This window comes from Sinocyclocheilus rhinocerous, unplaced genomic scaffold (genome assembly GCF_001515625.1).
Source record: "Sinocyclocheilus rhinocerous isolate Xijiao unplaced genomic scaffold, SAMN03320098_v1.1 scaffold2715, whole genome shotgun sequence".
In the NCBI taxonomy this organism is placed as follows: Eukaryota; Metazoa; Chordata; class Actinopteri; order Cypriniformes; family Cyprinidae; genus Sinocyclocheilus; species Sinocyclocheilus rhinocerous.
The window spans coordinates 133,941-157,237 of NW_015667273.1; the positions used below are offsets into that span (position 1 = coordinate 133,941).

The 23,297-nt window shown below is 35.5% G+C and overlaps 1 protein-coding gene across 1 annotated transcript in view; it reads right to left on the bottom strand.

The window, feature by feature from the left end:
* Window positions 1-3,083: 3,083 nt before the first annotated feature.
* The window catches only part of LOC107733550 (carbohydrate sulfotransferase 15-like), a 25,193-nt gene continuing 4,979 nt past the window's right edge, over window positions 3,084-23,297 (bottom strand). The window contains exons 2-8 of the mRNA XM_016545218.1: window positions 9,508-10,363; window positions 8,599-8,938; window positions 8,170-8,313; window positions 7,333-7,489; window positions 7,013-7,169; window positions 4,046-4,193; window positions 3,084-3,905 (exon numbers count right to left, since the gene is read on the bottom strand). Coding sequence (XP_016400704.1) covers window positions 3,721-3,905; window positions 4,046-4,193; window positions 7,013-7,169; window positions 7,333-7,489; window positions 8,170-8,313; window positions 8,599-8,938; window positions 9,508-9,933 — 1,557 coding nt within the window. The 5' untranslated portion in view covers window positions 9,934-10,363 and the 3' untranslated portion in view covers window positions 3,084-3,720. The remainder of the gene's footprint in view (window positions 3,906-4,045; window positions 4,194-7,012; window positions 7,170-7,332; window positions 7,490-8,169; window positions 8,314-8,598; window positions 8,939-9,507; window positions 10,364-23,297) is intronic.

Here is a 23,297-nt window from a genome sequence, read left to right on the forward strand (position 1 = left end):
ATCTCTCAGCAATGTACTGAGAAGGTTTTGAGATATTTTGATTAGAAAATCTCTCCTACAATAGCATAGGCTGTCAAAAACATCTTGGTGAGGTGTGAACACAGTTGATGTGTATCTTCAGGAGTCCTAATTTCCTCGGCATACAAAAAACGAAAAGAGAAAGAGCTCCATGTAAGAATTGCCTGACATTTTTAGGTCAACTTACTGAACATTAAAAGCCTCTGCATAGCAATGGTGAATTTACAAGGTACTGGGTTGCATTATTGCAGAAGAACATATAAGCTTACAATGTTTTTGACCCAGTAAAGATGTTAAGATTTATTTTATTCTATTTCTATATGGCATATTCAAGCATACTGAAGCACAGTATCTGTGTAAGTTGAATTGCTTAATATACTATTCAACAAAATAATTAATAAACAGCCTTATCTGAACCTCAGATATTTCTGTGATGTGTAAATATTTGCTTTATTGCACACATAAAATTGCTTGCACACTTCAGCAGAAAACACCTTAATGCCCTCAAATATTAAAATTGACATTTGCTTCTCCATCTCAGTAATTCCATCTATAACCATTTGTAAAGCAGTTCCTATCTGTCACAGTGACATTTCAGAGTGCATTTTCTTTTTTACTTGTTCACACGTCTACAGATCTGTGAAAAAGTATTTGCTCCCTATGATATATCTCTATTTGGAGGCTAACACAAGGAATTGTTTTGTAAAGCTTTCCAGATTTATATATCTCAACCTTTTACAGATATTAAAAATACATTGCAATAGCTGATTAAAGTTGCTTGTCACAAAAAAAAATGTAATTTCAAAATAGTCCATATTTAGTTTTGTCGAAAATAAATTAAATTAAGCCAGTTTCGTGCAAATTTGTTGGTTACCATGAATGTTATAATGGTCAGACTGCAGAGAAAACTGCTGCTAAAAATATCACCAATTGAAGTGGACAATCTGACCTGGTGCAAGGGTCATAAAAGAGCAAAAAAAGAAGACAGACAAAAGGACACAGATCCTTTAAAGCATGATCCTGAGTGCCCCGACTTCCCCCACATCTCTTCTTGATACAGACACTCACAATGATACAGTGAACGCTTATTTAAACTTATTACAGTGATCAAAGACTGGTTCGTTTTTCAGCTTTTTGGCACACACACAAACATACGAATAAACTTCAGCCTACGCAGTAAAAAGAAAATCCTTATTTCCACAAACAATTCAGCCTTCTTATAATTACTGTCAAATATATTAATTTATTACATAAAAGGTGGATTTATCAGTTTGTCATGTTATCTCCTTGATTAATGAACTTATGATAATCTGTTGTTCACAGGTGAATTTCTGTTATGTGGGACTTTCCAGTGACTTCTATTATTTTTATACTGTTTTATACTATATGATATTTTCGTCCCTTCACACTAAACCTAACACTCACATTAGTCTTTCTTCAATTTTACATTTTCAGTTAATTATTTGTTATTTATCCTTCCGGTGTTCTTGTGCAGAAACTACGGGATTTACTCTGGTTTTACGACCCTTGTGACGACCCTTGGTCCCTTCAGCAGAGACAAACCCTGACACATAGGCCAACACGTCTTATCTGTGCCTGTTTGATAGTGAATATCTTCCATATGTTTCTCGGAGTTATTGACTTGGTTTGTTTTCAGGTTCTGCTGTTAGACTCCACAATTTTAAATCAGCCTTTTCTGCCCTCTAGTGAGGATATTGCACAACTACGTTTTAAATCGTAAAATCTGCCATCATTTACTCACCTGTCAGTCCAGTTCTTTTTCTTGGGAAGGCGAAAAAGTTCACGGTCGTCCTTAGGAGAAATCCATGTGATTTATGAACTATAACTACTCCAAAACTTCTAAAGCCATATGTGTGACGAACTGACTGAAATTTAGGTTGTGGTTAACTTAAAATCTTCAGAAATCTGACGCTGCCCTTTAATCTTACTCATGCCGTCGCATATTTAAATTTGGCGCGACAACGAACTCTGCATCAGAGTACGTTTACTAGGCCTAACTTACTGTAACGTATGCTAAAAGCAATGCGTCAAATGAGTAGAAAGTTTGAGTACACGGTACTTGAGAATACACTACTGTATGGCCGCCTAATGCCCTTAAGTCCATAGGCCGTAGAGTATTTCACGAGCGCCCCCCCCCCCATGCGACCACGACGTAATTTTTACCGTTAGCGCAGTGAACCCCGATTGTCTATGCGGCATTACGTCACCATAGTGTATTAGAGAAGGACCGCAAAGTTGGCCATTTGGGACATGGCCTAACTGATGTTTCGATATTCCCTCGTTCCGACGTCATGAAGGATAGCCAAGTTCTTTAAATGCAGTGTGAGGAGGTGAGAAATTATTGGTTGGCATTCGAGCAGCATATCCACCTTTTTCTTGCCGTAAAAATGGGCGCGGCCATTTGTAAATTCTATGGGTCTAGCTTCCGGTCTCATCCGAGTCCAGCTATTATTAACTGTACAAAACCGTTCGTTTTGCTGCTTGATATTGAAAATGGGTGTGTCTTACCATATTATTTTAATGTATTATCTTAATTATGAACACACTGGTTTGTAGTGCAAACAGTTTTACTGTTTACTGCACGTTGTTATTCTTCTCGTTATTTACCTATAGCGGCTAATGAACCGGAAGTCTCGCCCATATACTTCCGCGTTGAACAAAAAGGTGGATAGCCTAAATTACCAATATTTCATTATACTGTAGTAGACTTTCATCATTTTAAAAACTCTGAACATTCACAGTCTTTGATAGGGTAATTAAATATTTTTACATGAACATTTCTAAAATGTAACATATGAGTGATAAAATATGGTAAGCTATTGACTTGACAGAAAACAATATTTTATCAATATTAGTATCCACATATATTATCATTGGCTTAGCTTGTTACGTAAAAATATTTTTAATCTATTTTTATCTAACTTTATTTATTTACCATCACCAGTTCTCCAGACAAATTATTGGGTTTAGAGAAGCAAATATAAAAAAGCAATATTTATTGCAATTCAGTCAGAAGATATCAAAGTTGAATTAAGTTGGAATGAATCTATTCTTGCCCTTATCTCTGTACAGTCACAATAACAGATTAAAACATTAAAATGACATTACAGGGACATCAGGTTTCATTCACCCAGTTCAATGTCCAGGATGGCTTTTGTGCTCAGTTTCCACAACACTTATATTGTCCTTTATATTACAGGTCCATATCTTCCAGCAACACTAGGCCCTCTCACATTCACCTCAAGAGCTAAACTCCAAAACACTGACACTTTTTTATTAATTGGCGTCATTTGTTGAGTGTATATTCATTTTTGATCACTACCTTTTCTGTATCCTTTCATTTTGTAGAAACACTGTGGCTTCCAAGGCCTTATAACAAATACATTAAATAAATTGTCTATTAATTTCTCAGCGGTAATCCTGACCAAATACTCTCACAGTATCAAAGTGCAATAATGAACGTGTCCTGCACCAAAAAATAATAAAAAATAAAGTCAGTGGTATCACTATATAATTGACTAGAATTTAAAATATTTTTTAAAATTTGAATTATGGCCAAAGGTGATACCAGCCACCCAGCATTGGCCTAACAAATCTAATTTAGTTTTAAATTTGAGTTTAATCTGTGTCACTTTTTTCTATTGCAATAATACATGTCTGTTCATTCCCTCTCCCTCATTGTTACATCCACAAGAAGGCAGGGTCCCTTAGCACTCGGGCCAGGCGCTGGTTAAAAGGCTCGTAGAAGCTCTTCAGGATCTCCTTGGTTATGGGCAGCATTGGGCCAAGATTTCGATTGGCTGGTCGTCTGGTGTTGGAGGCGGGGCTCTTTGTGATGTCTGCTTCCTTCTGCAGAGTAAGAGGTCCTGTAGAGTCGATGAAACCCGGTCAGTGATATAACAGATACATATTTGCACATAATGACACATTTCTGAAGACTTCAGAGGTTAAACAAACAGACACACATTACTGTAACAAGTATGTGGAAGGATGAAAACTAACTCACCCAACTTTAGAAATTCAAAGACTCTCCGCATAGTGATTTTTCGGTTGGTAGCATGATCTTCAAGTCGTAGGATGAGTATCTGCTCTCTACTGAAAACACTCAGCCAGTCAAGCAGGTATATGACATATAGTCCCACCTGAAGCCTCACCTACAATAAAAACAATAGTTATTAAAGGAAAAAAAGAAATATGATTCTATATCTTCATCTTTATTTACACTTTTTGTGATTTTATCATTTTAAGTTGTATTTTATGGAAATAAATTATTTAAAAATCATCTTTTGGCCCCCCTGGAAGCCCCAGTGGCCCTCACCGATCCCCTGGTTAAGAAGTCTGCATTTAGAATAGAGTGGTGGAACTATGATGTCATTTTGTAGGCAAAAACCCGGAAGCGAGTTAGCATTTTAGTACTTCCGGTTCCATCGTCCCAGAGTCAATGGGTTTTTTGAATGGGAGTTTGGTTAAATCCCCTAAAATAAGGTCCGTGGTTCACACAAGCTCAAGATACTTTCACGTTTTATTCTACGACATAAAACACACCAGTTACACCCCACTCGTGATTTTTTTTAATACTGTTACGTTTCTTAAAAAAGATGGTTGCTAACAAGTTGCTAAATGGGACTACAGACGCTGTTGGAGACATTAAACGTCATCATGCCGAACAGTTGATCAATTTACAGTATTTTCCAATTGTAGTATAATTTATAGTACAATTAATTGTAGACTATCCAATTAATAGTTTACCGCATTTTATATTGTTGTTCTACAATGTTTTTTTTTTTTGCTCCGAAATGCAACTCAAGTCTTCGGATGGAAGATGCTCGTTTTATGGCGTTCCTACTGATACTGATCTGGGTTCGTACCATAAGGTAAACTCGTATGATTATTCCAAGTAAACACCACATTTACTGGCTTAGTCATGGTGAAAGTGAAACTTTAAGCCACGTCAAAATTAAATATTTACGGCCACAAATAAGTTTAATCATACCATATCCAAAAACTCGCTCACTCTGCTGTTATTTAATAGATTAAATGCACTAGAATTTTATTGAATAGTACGTGGAGACACGTTTTTAATTCAAATATTCATATTAATCAAAGATTCATTCACTTTTAATGCACCTTATTTCGAAATGTACAGAAATACGTACTTTCATATGTCCTTTAGTTATGATTATTTCATTTATTAACTATACTATTTATTACTAATGTCTCATTTCAATTTTAATTTGGCCCTAGTTTTGTATTTATTCCAGTTTATATGAAAAGGTTCATGTAGCATGGGTTAAAATTCATATACAGGGTAAATCCTTTTCACTGAACGTGTTAAAAAATAAGTTTGAAAAAGTTGTCGGGAGCAGGTGGTGGTGACGTTGAAGGCGAGCGACCTTGGTGCTGTAGTTTGTTTATAGCCTAAGTTTAGCTTTTAAGTTCTGGCGCTTTTATTTTGGCTTCAACATTCATAAACGGAGCTTATTTTTTGCGATAATCCAAAAGCCTATGGAAAAATCCTATTGGCTTTTTGTGGAGGGAACCAGTGCAATGCTAACAGCCCATCCACATACCCCTACAAAGTGATGTCATAGTTCTCCCACTCTATATCTTTGAAGTGAATGCATTAATTTCATGTGTTCACCAACAGAGGGACCCAAAGGCTCAGTATAACATGTAGCAGTGTAAAAATCCCTGATTTTTTTCAATTTTATAACAGTATTTTATGCACTGCTGTATTATATGGTGATTATTCTTACTATATGTTTTACAGTAAGTAGCTTCTGATGTAAACATTTTGTGTAGTATGTATTTAACGTGCTGTATTATAATACCAATAAAAAATTCATCTCCAACTGATGAGCAGAAGTTTAGTACAAATTATAAATAATTACGTAATTAATTTTTACTAATTGTATTATTTATTTCTTGATATGTAGATAACATTTTTACAACCATCAAAAATGTTAAAATGTCCACCACATTGTTCTCAGATAACGTTATGCCAATAAATATTTACATTTATTATGTGTATTGATGTTTGGCTCCATTTTAAAGAGTATAGATAAAATCAGAGAATTACAGTATGTTAAATGGCTTACTAGTGTTCACAAACTGACATTTGATTTATTTATATTAAAATAACAATTCTGCATGCATTCTGTTTGTTACCTCAGTTCAATTTCAGTTCATTAAATCAAAATATAATAGACATCCTCAGTTCAATTCTGGATGGTGCACAAGCTTCTATTTGTATTATATTACATCCAATTTACCAGACTAAGCAGCAATGATTCAGCAACCCAGACTTTTGTTGGTTCATCAACAAGCTTCAACAGCTTCAAAGCCATAAATCAAACATTCATGACTTTAATCCCCAGATCAGTGCAGCAAAACAATGTATACTTCACAACACATTTAGATTTCTCTAAAAGTGCTTTCATTTCAGTTTCCAACAGCTTTCTCCAGAGGTGAAGATCATCTACTGGCTGCACAGCTTTGGGGAACAGCCAGAACAGCTCATACCCTGGTGGGTATATCTTATCTATGCGGCTGCACCTGGTGGCTGAACCAATTACATCATATCAGACTGAACAAAATCTGACTCTGACTCATACCAGCCGCCTTTGGTGCCCGTCCCTAATGTGAATTACCAACTGAAATGCTTTGGTGAGACATATCCATCTATCGTTCAGAAGATCTGATAACATTTTAATGAATTGAAGGAATCGTTTTTTGCAACTTGACAACCCTTGGTCCCCATTCACTTTCTATGCATCATTACACATAACATCTTTTTTAAATCACACAGGTTCAGAACAACATGAGGTTGAGTAAACAGAATTTTCTTTTTTGGGGTATACTTTCTCTTTAAGAGAGCAACAGCAAATTAAAGGCAGGGTATGTGATTTTTCAAAAACACTTTAGAAAACTGATTCGGCACATTTGATATGATCATGATTCATACTGCACTCACAGGCATCAGGTTGTTGAGAGTGGTATTGTAAATGCAGGAACGGATGGACCTCTCAGCCAAGCAGTCCTCAAACAGGTGCAACGACTCTGATACTCGTTCATGAAAATCCTCCACAGATTTATTAGCCATGCCAAAGTACAGATAGTCTGAGTAAAGCCTGCTCTCTCACATGCAAATACACACACACACACATAGTGCACAAACACAATAAGAGGTAAGAGGACAATCTAAAAAGCATCTCTTACATAGTAATATTATACTGGTTATGATATCCAAACCATAAATTATTATTATATCTTATTTAAACAGTGGAGTAGTACCTTTCTACTGGGTCTCTGAGCATCACAATGAATCTGGCATCTGGTTGGACAGCATGAATGAAGTCTTGCACCAGAAAAGGTGGCTCCACTTCCGTTCCGTTGTCGTAGAAATAAACCCAAGCGTTATTGTCCCACATTGTGGATGCACTCGCCTCACCTGTCAATCATAAAATGTGTTAATTGCTTGATCCTAACCAACTTGATATTTCATTTGAAGACTTAGATTTGAAGGCTTAATCTGATTAATGTTATTAGTGATTATTTATGACTGGGTTGTTTTGTTTTTGATTTAGTTGACTTAATTTCTCAGGCCTCAGTAGACTAAAGACTGAAATTTCAAAATTATAACAAGTCATAACAAGAGGATAGACCTTGACCATAGCATCTGGCATCTCTAATTAAAAAGTCTAGATGATGTGTATTTAATTTGAGTGCTTTCTTCGTCATCATCATTATAGAAAAAACCACAATACCTTCCCAAACTGGGGTTCGAAAGGGAACTGCAGGGGGGTTTTGAGTTTATGAAAAGCTAACAATTAATTATATAGTAAAAATTAAAAAAATTAAATAAATGTAAAGTCATTTAAAAAATATAAACCAATCAAAATACAACATTATTTTTGGTTGTTTTTAGTTTTGTTTTGTTTACCTGACTGTTAACTGATGTCGTGAACATTGAGAAAATTATTGAAATATTAACTTAACATAAATATATAAAATAACTTCACAGGGTACTTCAAATAAATATTTTAGGTAAAAGAGGTGTGGCTAACAAAACAAAAGGTCTACACAACAATTGAGTAACTAAATCTAAAACATGATTGAAAAAAAAATTACCAATTATGATGTCCACTTTTTTGTGGGTTTTGGAGGAGTTGCTTGTCAAGTGATCTTGAATCTGATTGGCTGCTTGGTCAAAAAGGTCCAGGTAGTCATTCAGCGGATAGGGGTTATGAAAACCATTACTCAACCTGATGATACCTTAAACCAGGGGAATACAAAGTACAATTATTTATTTTTACTATTTTTATTTATACAATTATTTATATTTATTATTTATTAGTAACATGCAACCAGAATTGCATGGCAGCTGTTCTTTAGCTGTAAAATTTGTGTAATAAACTGAATGTGATAAACATTAAGCAGATGCTCTGCATTGCAAGAAAATTGGAGTGGTGAACATTTTGCGAACTTTTAAAAGAAGACCATCTAGCATCATGAATTCACATTTTAAACCCTGTCATTTATCTCTTACGTGAAACTCACCAAATCTCTTTCGTGTCCACCAGTGTGGCTCCTTCATAGTGGTGAAATGGACCTCTGGATGTAGCCGTAACCGGTCGTAGAGATCCGTGGTGCCACACTTGGGCTGGCCGATGATGTAAAAGAAGGGCAGGCAGCGCAAGCGATACTGTCTACCTGTGTGCTGATGCAGGTGAGCCGGAAAAGCTCTGCGCAGGTGGTCATATACTGCTTGGAAGCGCTTTGAATAAAGAGCATACAGGTTTTTCCCATACGGATCAGCTGTGACATTCCCAAAGAATTCTTCATACCAACAGGGGTTCTTGAGATGGGGAAGGAATTTGAGAGGAATTGCAGAGAATATCTGTGGACGAGAAAGACCAGAAGGCTTATACTAGCAAACTAAGACTTGACGGAGCGTAGCTTGTAGTATTTACTTAATTTATGTACAAAGTTTGGGGTCAGTAAGGCTTATTATTTATTTATTTATTAGAAATTCATATGTTTTTAGCAAGGTTGCATAAAATTGATTTTTAAAAGTGTCTAATATTACAAAATATATACATTTTAAAGAAATGCTGAACTTTCTATTCATTAAAGAATCCTGAAAAAAATGTATCCTGGTTTCCACAAAAATATTAAGCAGCACAATTGTTTTCAATATTGATAATAATACATAGCATATTAGAATGATTTCTGAAGGATCATTTGACACTGAAGACTGAACAGCTTTGTCATTGCAGGAATAAAATATATTTTAAAATGTATTAAAATAGAAAACAGTTATCTAAAATAAGATTTCTAGATAATGATGTTAATCTTAAAATTCACAGAAACAATCAAATATGCCATTTTTTTATTTACATGATTTTTGAATTGTAAAGAAAATCAAGATATTTTGCATGTTTATCAATTTAATTCAAACGCACATACGTTTGGCTCTTTCTCTCTCACTTCTCTCAGGTCAGGCACTCTTCTCTGACTGAAATCCACTCTGGCCACAATGCTCCTCACCACCTCTCTCACAACTGTGTAGTCTGTAGCGAAGGACAGATTAAGGGGCAGCTGAGCCGGATGAGACTCCACAGTAAGGTGATACGGTGATGGCGTTAAAAAGAGCCCTTTCTGGTCCCTCGTCAAGATGTAGGACGCCATGATGAGAACGGTGACCATAAGTCCGAAAAGGAAGCTTAAGATTTTGATTTTCCGTACAGACCCGAGTGTCCACGGGCCCCATGTTTGATGTTGTGCTCTGTTGTTCTCTATGACAGTCAATACACCCGTCCACCTGTTGCTGGGGTGCAAAAACGCAGGCTTTTTTTCATCCAGGCCATTGAGAAACCCATGCCTGTGGTCCATTTTTGTGTGTTATGTTAGCTGTGTTTTCTTCACATATGAAGAGAATCCCATCGATGTGAGTTATAGTTTGTGGTCTTCATCATACTGCTCACACGAAGTGGACCATAACCCAAAGGAGCAGTGTTTTGCCAATAAAATCAACATCTTTCATGCAGCAGATGCCGTGTGGCTTCAGGTCATTGTTGATGATGGGATGTTTGTGGGCAGGAAGACAGACAGCGGAATGAGCGGGCTGGCCACCCGGGGCTTCCTGCACGCGTGGCGAGGGGCAAGACGTGTGGGAGATGATTAGAGCACTCCTTCAATTTAGCTGCCACAAATGACACAGCGGTAGTGGGCTTGACAGCACACCAGCACAAACACAGTGCAGATTTGGTTGTCAAGGTCACAAGCGCCCCAACAGCAGCTCAGATAACAGAAAGGTCTGTTCCTGCAAGACAAAAAAAAAGCAATAAACCGTAAATACGCAAAGACAGTTTATTGATTTGAGTCCAGGAGGCAGTGGATGGTAGTACTCTGTTTCTGTCTCTCACACATGCCAATAACTCTGTGATGGGGTTTGGATAAGCATCAGAGAAAGGATGGCAGGAAGATCACACAGGCCACAGACTGTGTGGCATATGGTGTGTGTGTGTGTGGGTATGTATGTGTTTGTGTGTTGTGTGTGTTTTGGAGAATGTAGGGTGTAATCCATTCAGACATGATAGCCTCAGGACATGCCTAATTAAGAACACAGTAGACCAGCTGCAAGCTAATAGATACATATTTTATTTGACAGCCTCCACTCCTTCTTTCTCTCTCTCTGTCCTAATCTTTCCTTGTCATGTTTTTGAAAGAAGTCTCTTATGCTGACTAGAGCTGCATTTATTTGATCAAAAATACAGTAAAAACTGTAATATTGCAAAATCTTACTAAAATTTTCTATAATTTATTCCTGTGATGGCGAAGCAGTAATGCTCAAGGGACATTTATTTTAAAATGTTTTATGTTAAAAAAAAACATATTTTTTTGTGGAAACAGTGATGCATTTCAAAAGAACAGGATTTATTTGTAAATAATTAGTTTTTGGTCAATTTAATGCAACCTTGCTGAATAAAGTACTAATTTCATTCTTTCAAAATAAAAATCTTTCTGACCCCAAACTGGGTTTCTGACTCCAAACGGTAGTGTGTCTAGGGTTGATGAAACATTTCAGTATCCACAAAAGTGTTTTAAAAGTTATGGTAGACAGAAATTGCATTCACCCGAGGAAGCAAGCAACAGCAAGCTACTTAATTGTTGGATGCAATACTGACAAAATATAAAAAATATTTGTGTAAATAATCAGAATAATGAAAATTGCATGTAAATTGGAGTAAATAGGTTTTCTTTTGTCATGTAAACATTTTACTGCGATTAAGACCTTACTCTAATTATTGGAAATAATTGCATTATATATAGTCATATTTATCACTTCATTATAGGTTTACATGTGTATCACATTAATTGGTCTAAAAATAATAATGATACAAGTAAAAAATCTAAATCATGCCATAATAATGTTAATTCATATTATTATTATTATTATTATAGTTTTCTGTATTCTATGTTTGGTAAAACTAATGGCTTTATTCTTGATAAATATCTGAAAGTGAATGTTTAGGGCCAGCAAGTTCTAATTATTTATCATCCTTTTAATTACGTGTTTATATTAAACTCAAGGACACTTCCTACCCATCTCTTCCTACGAATGTCATGAGTCAGGCTGGGAAACAAAAGACAAAAATGAACAACAAAGCATTTCTCCTCAATGAAGACCTAATGACTTGTTATTGCTGAATGTGCAGGGTTGGAAATTCTAGCGCAGGGCTTTTGAAAACCTAAAAAATCAGTTTGTTTGTCTTGTTTTGCTTTTTGTACTAAGATCCTCTGGTGGAGGGTTTGCCTTCATCAATTCATCAGACAGTTCAGGGCTGTTATTTACCGCCTAATTGTGGTTAAATTTACCTTGGGGAGATCATTAACAGAAATGTGACTCTCTGGAAGCCCACACAAACCACAGTAATCCATGCTGAACTAATAAATAGATGTGGGGCTCATAAATTATAGATAATTTCCTATTTGTGCAGGGAAATAAATGGTTTGTATAACGCTCAGAGAGAGAGAGTGAGAGACAGAGAAATAGGGAGAGATTAATGAAAGAATGAGAGGGAAAGTAGTCAAAGAAGGACATGTGCGTTCCCATGGAGATGAAGGCAGGTGTCATTGATCCGTGTTGCTATGGAAAATAGACTCTGGGAGTGTTTGTATTTGTACGATGACCTCAAATGACATTCCAGTGACATCTAAGTCACGTTGATTGGCAATAAGTGAGGTCTCGCTATCTCTGTCGAAAATAAGTTTGAGGTAAACCATAGCATCGCTGTCAGCGTGGGTGTCTATTTTAAGCACGAGCGTTAAATTTCTGATGACTTTAGCATGGAGCTGGGCTGATGTGTGCTGTCACTTTAAATATATTTCAGAATAACAAACCCAGCTCTAAGTGTGGGGAGGTGAGGCATCTCTGAGCGTGTTTTCATTCCAGATCTGACTGAAGTAGAGGAAGAGTCCGGGACAGCGAGAGGATGCGTTAGTGTTGAAATGAGCCCGCACTGCGGGAATGCCACAGCAGTCCACAGCTCAATGATTCATTACTGAGAAGCTCCATCATTATATCTGTCAATCAAAACCACAAGTGAGGAGCTCTACAATGTACATGCCGATTGATGCTTCTGATGTTGTTAATGCAAAGCTGACACAAGCTCCTTACCATTTAAAGGGATAGTTTGAATAAAATAAAAGTTTTGTCATCATTTACACACTAATCAGTGTGTCATTTCTGTGCAATTAGTGTCACCAAATATGATTTTGAAAATAATGACTTGTAGTTTAGAATTTACTCCTCATTTACTCACATTCATGACATTCCAAACCTGTATGACTGTTTCTATTGCAGAACATAAACAATTTTGTCCATACAAAAAAAAACAAAAAAACATACAGACTTTGAATGAAATGAGGGTGAGTAAATAATTTTTCTTTTTGAGTGAGCTATCACCTTTTTTCAATTTGACCAATTTTCATTCATTTTCCCTATATCATTATTATTTTTAATTTAGTTTTAGCTTTTTTCAGAGTGTTCTAGTTTCAGTTTAATTTTTTGTTTGTTTTTTCATAGTGTTCTAGTTTCAGTTTAATTTTTATTTCAGTTTTAATTTTAGTTTTTAGGGCTGTCAAAGTTACTCCACTAACTTGTAATATTAAAAAAATTCATTCATTCAGTTATTTAGAAGTTACATTTTAAAGCCATGAGTATGTACTTTCAGTCCTGTTTTTATTTTTATTTCAGTTAGCAAGAATGTTTTTATTTAATTTTTATTTTGAGTTTTAATTTACAATATTAAAGGGTTAGTTCACCCAAAGATGAAAATTCTGTCATCAGTTACTCACCCTCATGTCGTTCCAAACCTGTAAGATCTTTGTTCATCTTCAAAACACAAATTAAGATATTTTTTTATGAAATCCGAGAGCTTTCTGACCCTGCATAGACAGCAACGCAACTGGCATATTGAAGGCCCAGAAAGGTAGTAAGGACATCATTAAAATAGTCCATGTGACACCAGTGGTTCAACCTTAATTTTATGAAGCTACGAGAATACTTTTTGTGCGCAAAGATAACAAAAATAGCGACTTTATTCAACGCATACATGTGGCATTCTGACGTAGATCTTATACGGTCCTATATGGGTAATGAAGGTCTTACGGGGTGGAACGACATGAGGGTGAGTAATTCATGACAGAATTTTCATTTTTGGGTGAACTAACCCTTTAACAGTTTCAAACAGGTTTCTGGAACACTCCCCCAGTCTTCCATTGGTCAGACAAACAAATAGTCCCACCCCCAAACTCAAACCTCTGACTGAGTCATTGTTGCTATGTAAGGTTGGTTGATGGAAAATGCAAAGATACTAGCCTACACTTGAAGGACTGTTTGATGTCAGGATGCTGTGATGTTCCTTTATGAGAGTGCTGCAGGACATCTTTCACATATGTTTCTCTTTACACCCTTCCTCATCCATTTCCAGAGTCATATAAAGAGGGTGGCAGGGCTGTCAGGACCACTGTCTCCAAGCACAGTGGCTGCTCTTTCTGTGCCAGCCAGTGCCATGACCAATGGATCAGAGTATGCAGGAATGGTTCCGGGTGGATGGAAGGGAATGCCAAGGATTTAGGAAGGAAAGTAGCTCAAGTTGGAGCCCACAATGTACCACAGAGACAAACACTGATACACATAGGAAAATCATGAGAAGCAATGTAGCAGTAGATATGAAACATTAGTATTGTGGATGCCTTTGCATATACAGTGGCCATAAAGAATCTATCTATCTATCTATCTATCTAAATATGCACTCTTGGTTGTATATGTGGGTGAGTCTGTTTGTGAAATTACAATCCAGCTCTCCAGCTCAAAGAAGACACAGAAAGCAAAATGCTTGCTCTCATCTCTTTCTGAGTTAATTTCAATTCTCCTCTAATGCACACAAACTCAAACACACACACACATATAGGCTAACAAGTACACATTCCATTTGGGATAACATCTATTCCACAGTCAGTACAAGTGAGAGGAAATGAACGAATGCGGCAGCCAATAGAGATGAATAATGAAGCTCAGTGGAGCCGAGTCTGAAATGGCATCAGTCAGTTATATTAGTATATACTTATTACGTCAAACTGAACAATCTGTGCTAAATACACTTGGTTATATATTCATTGAAGTCACCTATTCAAAGCATTGTGGCAGTGTCACATCTCTGTTTTACTCTCACCCATTTTCCTTTTCATCTTTTCCCTAATTTGTTTTTTTCCTTAACTCTCATTAGGAAAGGAGAAACAGGTTTAGTTAGCTGTATGTGTTAATATGCATTATTTATTATTATAGCATTACTATAGTATATAGTATTTCTTCATTATGTGGAACTCAGTGGCTACCAGCAACTATTTGGTTACCAACATTCTAATTGAAGTTAATTTAAATTTGGAAAAACATGAGTAAATGATGAGTAAATAATGATACTATTTTCATTTTTGGGTGAACTATTCTTTTAGCATTAACGGTTCAAAATTAATTATTCATAATTTTAGAGAATAGCAAATACTTCTACACTGAAAAAAATGTTTAATTCATCCAATTAAAAAAATTATAGATGTGAATCATTACCCTAATTGTTTTTAATTGGATGAATGAAAAAAAAAATGTCAGTGTAAATAATAACTGAAAGTCTGGGACATGTATCATATGTTGCATATCTTCGATATTAATGCATGATGTTTTTCTGTTTTCTTGTTTCCTGACTGTGCTGATTAAATGTCCTTCAAATGAAATGGAAAAAGAAAACAAATACTTAGTAAGTATCAAAAGACATTATGATTGAAGGCTTTGGGTACAAGGATGTGATTTGACGTCTGACAAACACAACCCAGAAAAAGCCTTGAGAGTGACAGTTCAATTAATACAGTCACTCTGTGAAAAACCTCAGACGCTCTCATTTCCTCCTCACAGCATATGAAAAAGTCTCTCCCTGAATAGTAAAATAGACAAATATATATAAATTAAATTCACCCCTAATGACAGAGACAGTGTACCCTAAAGTGATGTTGTTCCAAACCTAACACAAAATAAGCTACTGTGAAAAAATGTTTTGTTTGCCTATATAGTGAAAGCCATTGTATGGGCAAAAAGAGTTAAAACATTGTTCAAAATATCCTAATTTGTATTTTGTTTTGGGGTGAACTATCCCTTTAATATAAAAAAACTGGTTCTGTGCCCACCACATCATCTATCACTGTAGAGCTAGAAAACACTGACAAGTTTGATTAAACAAGACTCAGCAGGAAGTACTATATGGAATCTGACAAATTAGGACATACATTGTAGTTGTAGTATCTTTTTTCATACAGTTATAGTGTGCTGAATATAATGCATTCCATTCAGCAATACTTGTTTTTGTGCTGAATGTAATTATTAATAAAACAATTGCATACCAGAATCTCACAAGAAATGATTTTTTGCTATCAAGCAGTATACATCTATGTGTTCTCTGTTCTTAACATCTCCCTTTTATCATAGTGACAGCAGACAGGCGCATAACCCAAATCAGATTAATACCTGCCGTTCAGTAGTATTAATTTTCACACTGTTTCCGAAATTACTTTTAGGCTTGACAGATCACTTTGCAGGCACAATGTAATCTGTTTGCATTGACACTCCCCTTTATTTTGCACTTTTATGGAGACACACCCCAAATTACATCTTCATTCAAGGAAAGTCCACAGCAACTGACAAGATATCCTATTTTGTATAAGTTTGCATGCGAAACTTTACTAAATCAATGGCTAAATTAATTAAAAACCCACATGACACTAAATTACAACACTGTGCACTTGCTATTTATTATTGCAGCAGGTCAGTAAAGCCTGAACTTTTCTCATTAAAATGCTACTTGTGTTTTCCTAAGCTGATAAATACAAGGGCATAAATAATACGGCAGTTATTATTAGCAACATCTTGTGTAATTTGGCACCCATCTGGCAGACAGATGCACTTATGGGTGATGTTATGTGAACTCTTGCTGAAGTAGGCCTTTCTCAATGCTCCTTTATTCCTCCCTCTGATACTCCAGCATCTATATATATATATATATATATATGATGACAGGCTCATGTTTGGTTTGGCAGATTTGTTTTGCAGCTTGAAGAAGATGTTTGTGTCTCAGCTCTTGAAACATGAGGCATGTGGTTTGCTGTTGATTTCAGACTGTTGATGGAAGGCTTTATTGTGTTATGCTGTGCAGCGTGTGTAGCACAAGAGCAAGGAGGCTGGGGAGAGCTGTTTATGTAATCCATGCTGAAAAGAGCAGTAGCGCAGAAGAAAAGAAGTGTAATTAAACAACAGAGATGAGAGAAGAGAAGTTCCCTCAGGTGCTTTATTCGGCAGCCTATGTGAATAAACACTTCACGGTTACGAGGGAAGACAGAGAGATTGAACCATCTTTATTAAGATGATTACAACGGTATCTTTCACACTCTTATTTAAATATAATTATTAAATATATTTAAAAAAAAATAATAAAATAATATATTTTTAATTATTTTATTTTATTTAAATAGTTTTATTTTTATAAAAAATATTTTTTGTTTATTTTATTTATTTTTACATTTTTTAACATAATTAACAGCTCTCTGCCCATGTGTTCAACTGTTCTGTTTCCTGACGATGCACTGTTGAAACAACATTGTGTGCTTGATGGGAAAGTCAGGACACTTCTTCCTAGACCTTTTATGTCCCAGATATTCACACAGTACAACAATAGATCCAAGTTCCTCTTGCCAGTTAATCAATAGCCTGTTCTTTGTTACCATCCCAATGCACAATTCACAAGGATAATATGTAGCAAATGTCAGCAGTGCAGTTGTGCATAAAAATGCAAAGTCACGCCGATTCTATACTGTCAGATAACAGCCACTTGAATTTATCTCATAAATAAACGATGTATTGGACTGGATTCTTAATTAAATCTGCTGCCTGGGACTTATGATATAAAGAGTTGAGATACAAATTGAAAACAGAGGGATGGGAGATTCGTTATAGAGCATTCGTTGTGCGAATGAACAGACGTGAGGTACAAATAACTCTAAGAATCCTTTCTTATTTGCTTTATTTTTTTCTCTCTCTCATCCTCTTCTTTAATGTTTCTCCACCCCAGAATGCAGGTTATGGAAGGCAGCTTTCATTTTCCTTAAAAACAAGGTTTTACCTATCACAATATATCCTTGTTTTTTTCCTTCTCTTTGTTATGTTTTTATTGATCTTTTTTATATAGTTTAGTCAGAACTTCACTCTTTAAACCAGGGTTTTTCAAACCTTTTGTTTTTTTGCCAAAGAACTCTAAATATAATGTTTTCCTTGCAAGCGATTTCTTTACTAAAATATGTAGGCAGCTATGTATTTTCATGTACAGTATAAGATCCCATTAATATTATAAAGACAACAGGTTATTTAATTAATTTGCAAAATACAAAATTTTATATTTAGTTTTCTTTTATTATTACAAAGACACTATTAAAATATTATCTGGAATTCTGTGATATATATATATATATATAATTGTTTTTTTAATCCATTATTGGATTTTTTTTTATACAAAACTATAGGCTATTTTGTTTTTATTTTGTCTTTATTTAGTTTTTATCTATCTATCTATCTATCTATCTATCTATCTATCTGTCTATCTGTCTGTCTATCTATTCATGGAAGCCCATTTCAGCCACAGGAAAAGAAAACCAAAAAAAAAGGCAATTTTTGCAATTTTATATATGACAATTTAGACTTTTTTCTCACAATTCTAAGATATAACCTCTGAAATCTTGATTTTATTTTATTTTTTCTCACAATTCTGACTTTTTTCTCTGAATTCTGAGTTTAAATCTCACAATTCCATTTCTTAGGTTTCTGCCACAGACTAAAACTATATAAAAGGTAATTGCATGTTTATATCTCACAATTCCAACTTTTCTTTTCAGAAATGTTTGTTATAAACATCTCATAATTCTGACTTTTTTTTCTCAAAATTGCAAGTTTTTATCTTGCAATTCTAACAAGCTTCCACAATTAAAAACTTTGACCCCAGCTGGAAAACCCTTGCATTAAATGAACACAATAGTAAATCAGATCTTTCACAGTGAAGTGCAACATAATTAAAATGTCAAAATAAGTTAGATAAACCTGTATGCATGTAAATTACTTCGAACATCATCTGCCTACCAATCGCTCAGTGCATGTCAGAAATGTGCTTGAATATGAAAGACATTAAAATGGAGATACAAATTGAAAACAGAGGGATGGGAGATTCGTTATAGAGCATTCGTTGTGCGAATGAACAGACGTGAGGTACAAATAACTCTAAGAATCCTTTCTTATTTGCTTTATTTTTTTCTCTCTCTCATCCTCTTCTTTAATGTTTCTCCACCCCAGAATGCAGGTTATGGAAGGCAGCTTTCATTTTCCTTAAAAACAAGGTTTTACCTATCACAATATATCCTTGTTTTTTTCCTTCTCTTTGTTATGTTTTTATTGATCTTTTTTATATAGTTTAGTCAGAACTTCACTCTTTAAACCAGGGTTTTTCAAACCTTTTGTTTTTTTGCCAAAGAACTCTAAATATAATGTTTTCCTTGCAAGCGATTTCTTTACTAAAATATGTAGGCAGCTATGTATTTTCATGTACAGTATAAGATCCCATTAATATTATAAAGACAACAGGTTATTTAATTAATTTGCAAAATACAAAATTTTATATTTAGTTTTCTTTTATTATTACAAAGACACTATTAAAATATTATCTGGAATTCTGTGATATATATATATATATATAATTGTTTTTTTAATCCATTATTGGATTTTTTTTTATACAAAACTATAGGCTATTTTGTTTTTATTTTGTCTTTATTTAGTTTTTATCTATCTATCTATCTATCTATCTATCTATCTGTCTATCTGTCTGTCTATCTATTCATGGAAGCCCATTTCAGCCACAGGAAAAGAAAACCAAAAAAAAAGGCAATTTTTGCAATTTTATATATGACAATTTAGACTTTTTTCTCACAATTCTAAGATATAACCTCTGAAATCTTGATTTTATTTTATTTTTTCTCACAATTCTGACTTTTTTCTCTGAATTCTGAGTTTAAATCTCACAATTCCATTTCTTAGGTTTCTGCCACAGACTAAAACTATATAAAAGGTAATTGCATGTTTATATCTCACAATTCCAACTTTTCTTTTCAGAAATGTTTGTTATAAACATCTCATAATTCTGACTTTTTTTTCTCAAAATTGCAAGTTTTTATCTTGCAATTCTAACAAGCTTCCACAATTAAAAACTTTGACCCCAGCTGGAAAACCCTTGCATTGAATGATCTTTCACAGTGAAGTGCAACATAATTAAAATGTCAAAATAAGTTAGATAAACCTGTATGCATGTAAATTACTTCGAACATCATCTGCCTACCAATCGCTCCGTGCATGTCAGAAATGTGCTTGAATATGAAAGACATTAAAATGTAATTTGCAGCAATCACAAATTAGGATTGTGGTAACAATTTTAGAAAACAAACTCGACAGACAGCACACTTTGTTCTCCCCTTTCTCAGTAGACCATGCTATTCTGAACCCAAACAATGCAGCCTCTTTGACCAGAGAATGCCATCAGCCTCATCCTATCTTGGGATAGTGGCTGGCTAATGTTCCATGCATCATTAAAGAGGGCAGCAGACCAAAGCTCCTGGCACAGATGACCAGAAGAGAGAGGGGGAGAAGTAAACTCTCTCCCTCCATTGATACTGCTGCACAATGTTTATGTTTCTGCTCCAAATAGACATGAAAGACTGAGTGCAGAACTGAGCCTCGGGGGGCCTGATGCCTCAAGTAAAATCATATTAGGATTTAATCTGATCTTAATTCTGTGCCTGTTGATAATACCTATTCACTACCCAGAGCAGGTGCTATAAATACCCTTTATTGGGGGAAGGGGGCATTGGGAAGGCCAATGACTCCCTGTTTGTGGTTTGCATAGTCTTGCGTAGCCAAATCTCTGATTAAAAAGAGGTCTGGTCCTCATTGCAGCCTATTCTAGCAAAAAACAGTCTACTAAGACAGGAAGAGACTGTCTGACCGACTTGCTTGTTTTACTATAACATAAAAAAATTCAACATTGAAAACAAATGTATGTAAATATGTGCCTGTGTGTGTGTGTGTGTGTGTGTGTATTTAAATATAAAAAATTTTTTTTTTTAATTTTAGTGTTTTATTTGTATTTTGAATATTAAAATAGAACTACAATAGCATTAATTTTATTCACACAATTATTATTACAAGTAAATATTAATAAATATTTAATTACTATTTAATAACTAGCTATTTAATTAACTGTTTAAATTTAATTAACTATTTTAGTTTTATTAACATTAAAAATAATATTAATACTGAAGATTTGATAACCTGTCAAACTTTGGCAAATCCAGTGAGTGAACTAAATCAACATTGAACTGAACTGAGCTGAATAATGACACTATTGTCTTCTACAGAGCTTGTTATATCATAATTGATGAATTTTGCAACACTGACACTGTTATTGAACTGAAAAACCATAAAACAATTTTTTTACATAAAATAAAATAAAATTTAATTGAAATAAAATAAAATACAAAAAAGCAATTTTCATTTTGTTTATCTTGATGTACTAAAATAACTAGAACTGAAATAAAAATTACTGAAAACAATAAAAAATAACAAAATTACTAATACTTTAAAATTTAAGTGAAAACAAAAATAAATAAATAAATAAAAACTAATTCAAAATATTAATAAAAACTACAATAGTATTTCAATGCTACTAAAATTACCCTGGTATTCTGTAGAGCTGTTTTACAGCTGAACTTGAAGTTGTTTGATGAACTTTGCAACATACAGATTGTTATTTTCCTGTTTATTACTATGAAGCTGCTTTGACACAATCTGCATTGTATAAAGCACTTGCTGAATCGGATAACTTTGTAAACATGACTATGCTTGCAGGTGGACTGAGTAAAAAAAAACTGTGTGACCTGAGCTGCACAAAGCCAGCCAATCAGATAGCAGCTTGCCAGATTGTGAAAGTACATTCCAGTTTTGTGTCCAATATGCATCAGACGGTCAGAGAGTGGACTGTGGGCAGTCCGTGGGTGTGCTGTCTGTGGCTGAGACTATGTTTAGGATAAGAAGAGCATAGAAATGCAGAGACAAACTGCAAAATCGAGTTCTCTCTTTGCTTGGAATGAAATGGAAGATGAGCGTTTAAGCTACTGAGCCAAGACACTGGGCAGAAATATGCATAAATGATATACTTCCCTCAGATTTAATCTTATACAGTAGCTATAGAGTGATGCAGCCAGGAAGTACATTACAGCAGCTCGCTAAAGTTAATTTTTTACAGTCAGTATGTTCATTTTTTAACATAAAGTAAGCATAAATCAGATTAGCCTTATGTAAGCTTATAACATAAAAACATTATTTCAGGAACAGACTGTGCGTAAGAGTAAATGTGTGTTTGTATTTTCAAAAAGTAAAGCAACGTAACCCTAGAGGCGCCCTGCATGATGAATCATGCTGGTGGAATGGCCCATCATCCTGAAATTCACTCTGTCTCTCCCTCGTAGTTTCTTTTCCTCTCACTGGCCAGAATCCATATTATCCAAGGTTTGAAGTAATTTTGAAGCATTCAGGAAGTTTAAAATCTAAATTAAGCAATTAGGCAATAAACAGGAAGCAAGTATTTCATGGAGTGAGTAGCATGTCCATTACAGTAAATGTCATAAGGTCACTTAAGAGTTACCAGAAGTAACTCAGCAGACCATTAACACAAGCTCACTATAGCTCACTGAGGCAGACAGACACATCTCCCTATTTGGCGGTTTCAGACAGGCTCACACCATTAAGACTGGCTAACACAACACAAGAGATTAATACCACTCAGACCGACACCATTAAGACTAGCAAAAAGCACTCATGCAAGTTAATGTTGCATACAAATGACTCTACATTGGCACTCATGGTCTTCTGTATTTGTAGGATATGCCGTTAGCATGTCTGAAATACACAACATGGCTGGAGGCAATGTCGGTTTATATTCCCAAGGATGGCCAAATAAACCGCTGACTTGGCTGATGTTAACAATTGGTGAAGTGTGGAGTGAAATATTTTAGGGAAGCATATTCATTGTTGCTATAGAGTTCACTTAACTCTGCAGTGGCTGCGAGTCCTGCAAGGCAATGATTGATTCGATTTTGAGAGTTTAAGTTCACAATTGTTACTGCCTATCTGAGGCGAGTACACGCGAGGACACGGGCTCTACACGGAAATTATAGAATCTCGCAAACGTGTTAGGTGTCGCCCAGCTGGCAGCTCTACAGATGTCTGCTATCGAGGCGCCCCGCGCCAATGCCCAAGAAGATGCCACTCCTCTCGGTGGAGGCCGCAGGAGGGCGCCCTCGGCGACGAGCAGGCAGAGGGGCTGCAGCCGGCGATGGGGTGGAGACAGCAGCAGAACGCCGGGGCAGGATGTGCCGAAACGCCTCCGTCTGCTTCGGCTTCGCCGAATAGGCCGGCCTGGGAGATCGGGGAGTCCAGGAAGCGATGCTTGTCAGCCTCCCTCATATCCGCCAAGGTCAGCCATTGGTGGCGCTCCTGGACCACCAGTGTGGACATCGTCTGACCCAGGGCCCGCGCGTGCGAGGTCCGTCGCAGTACG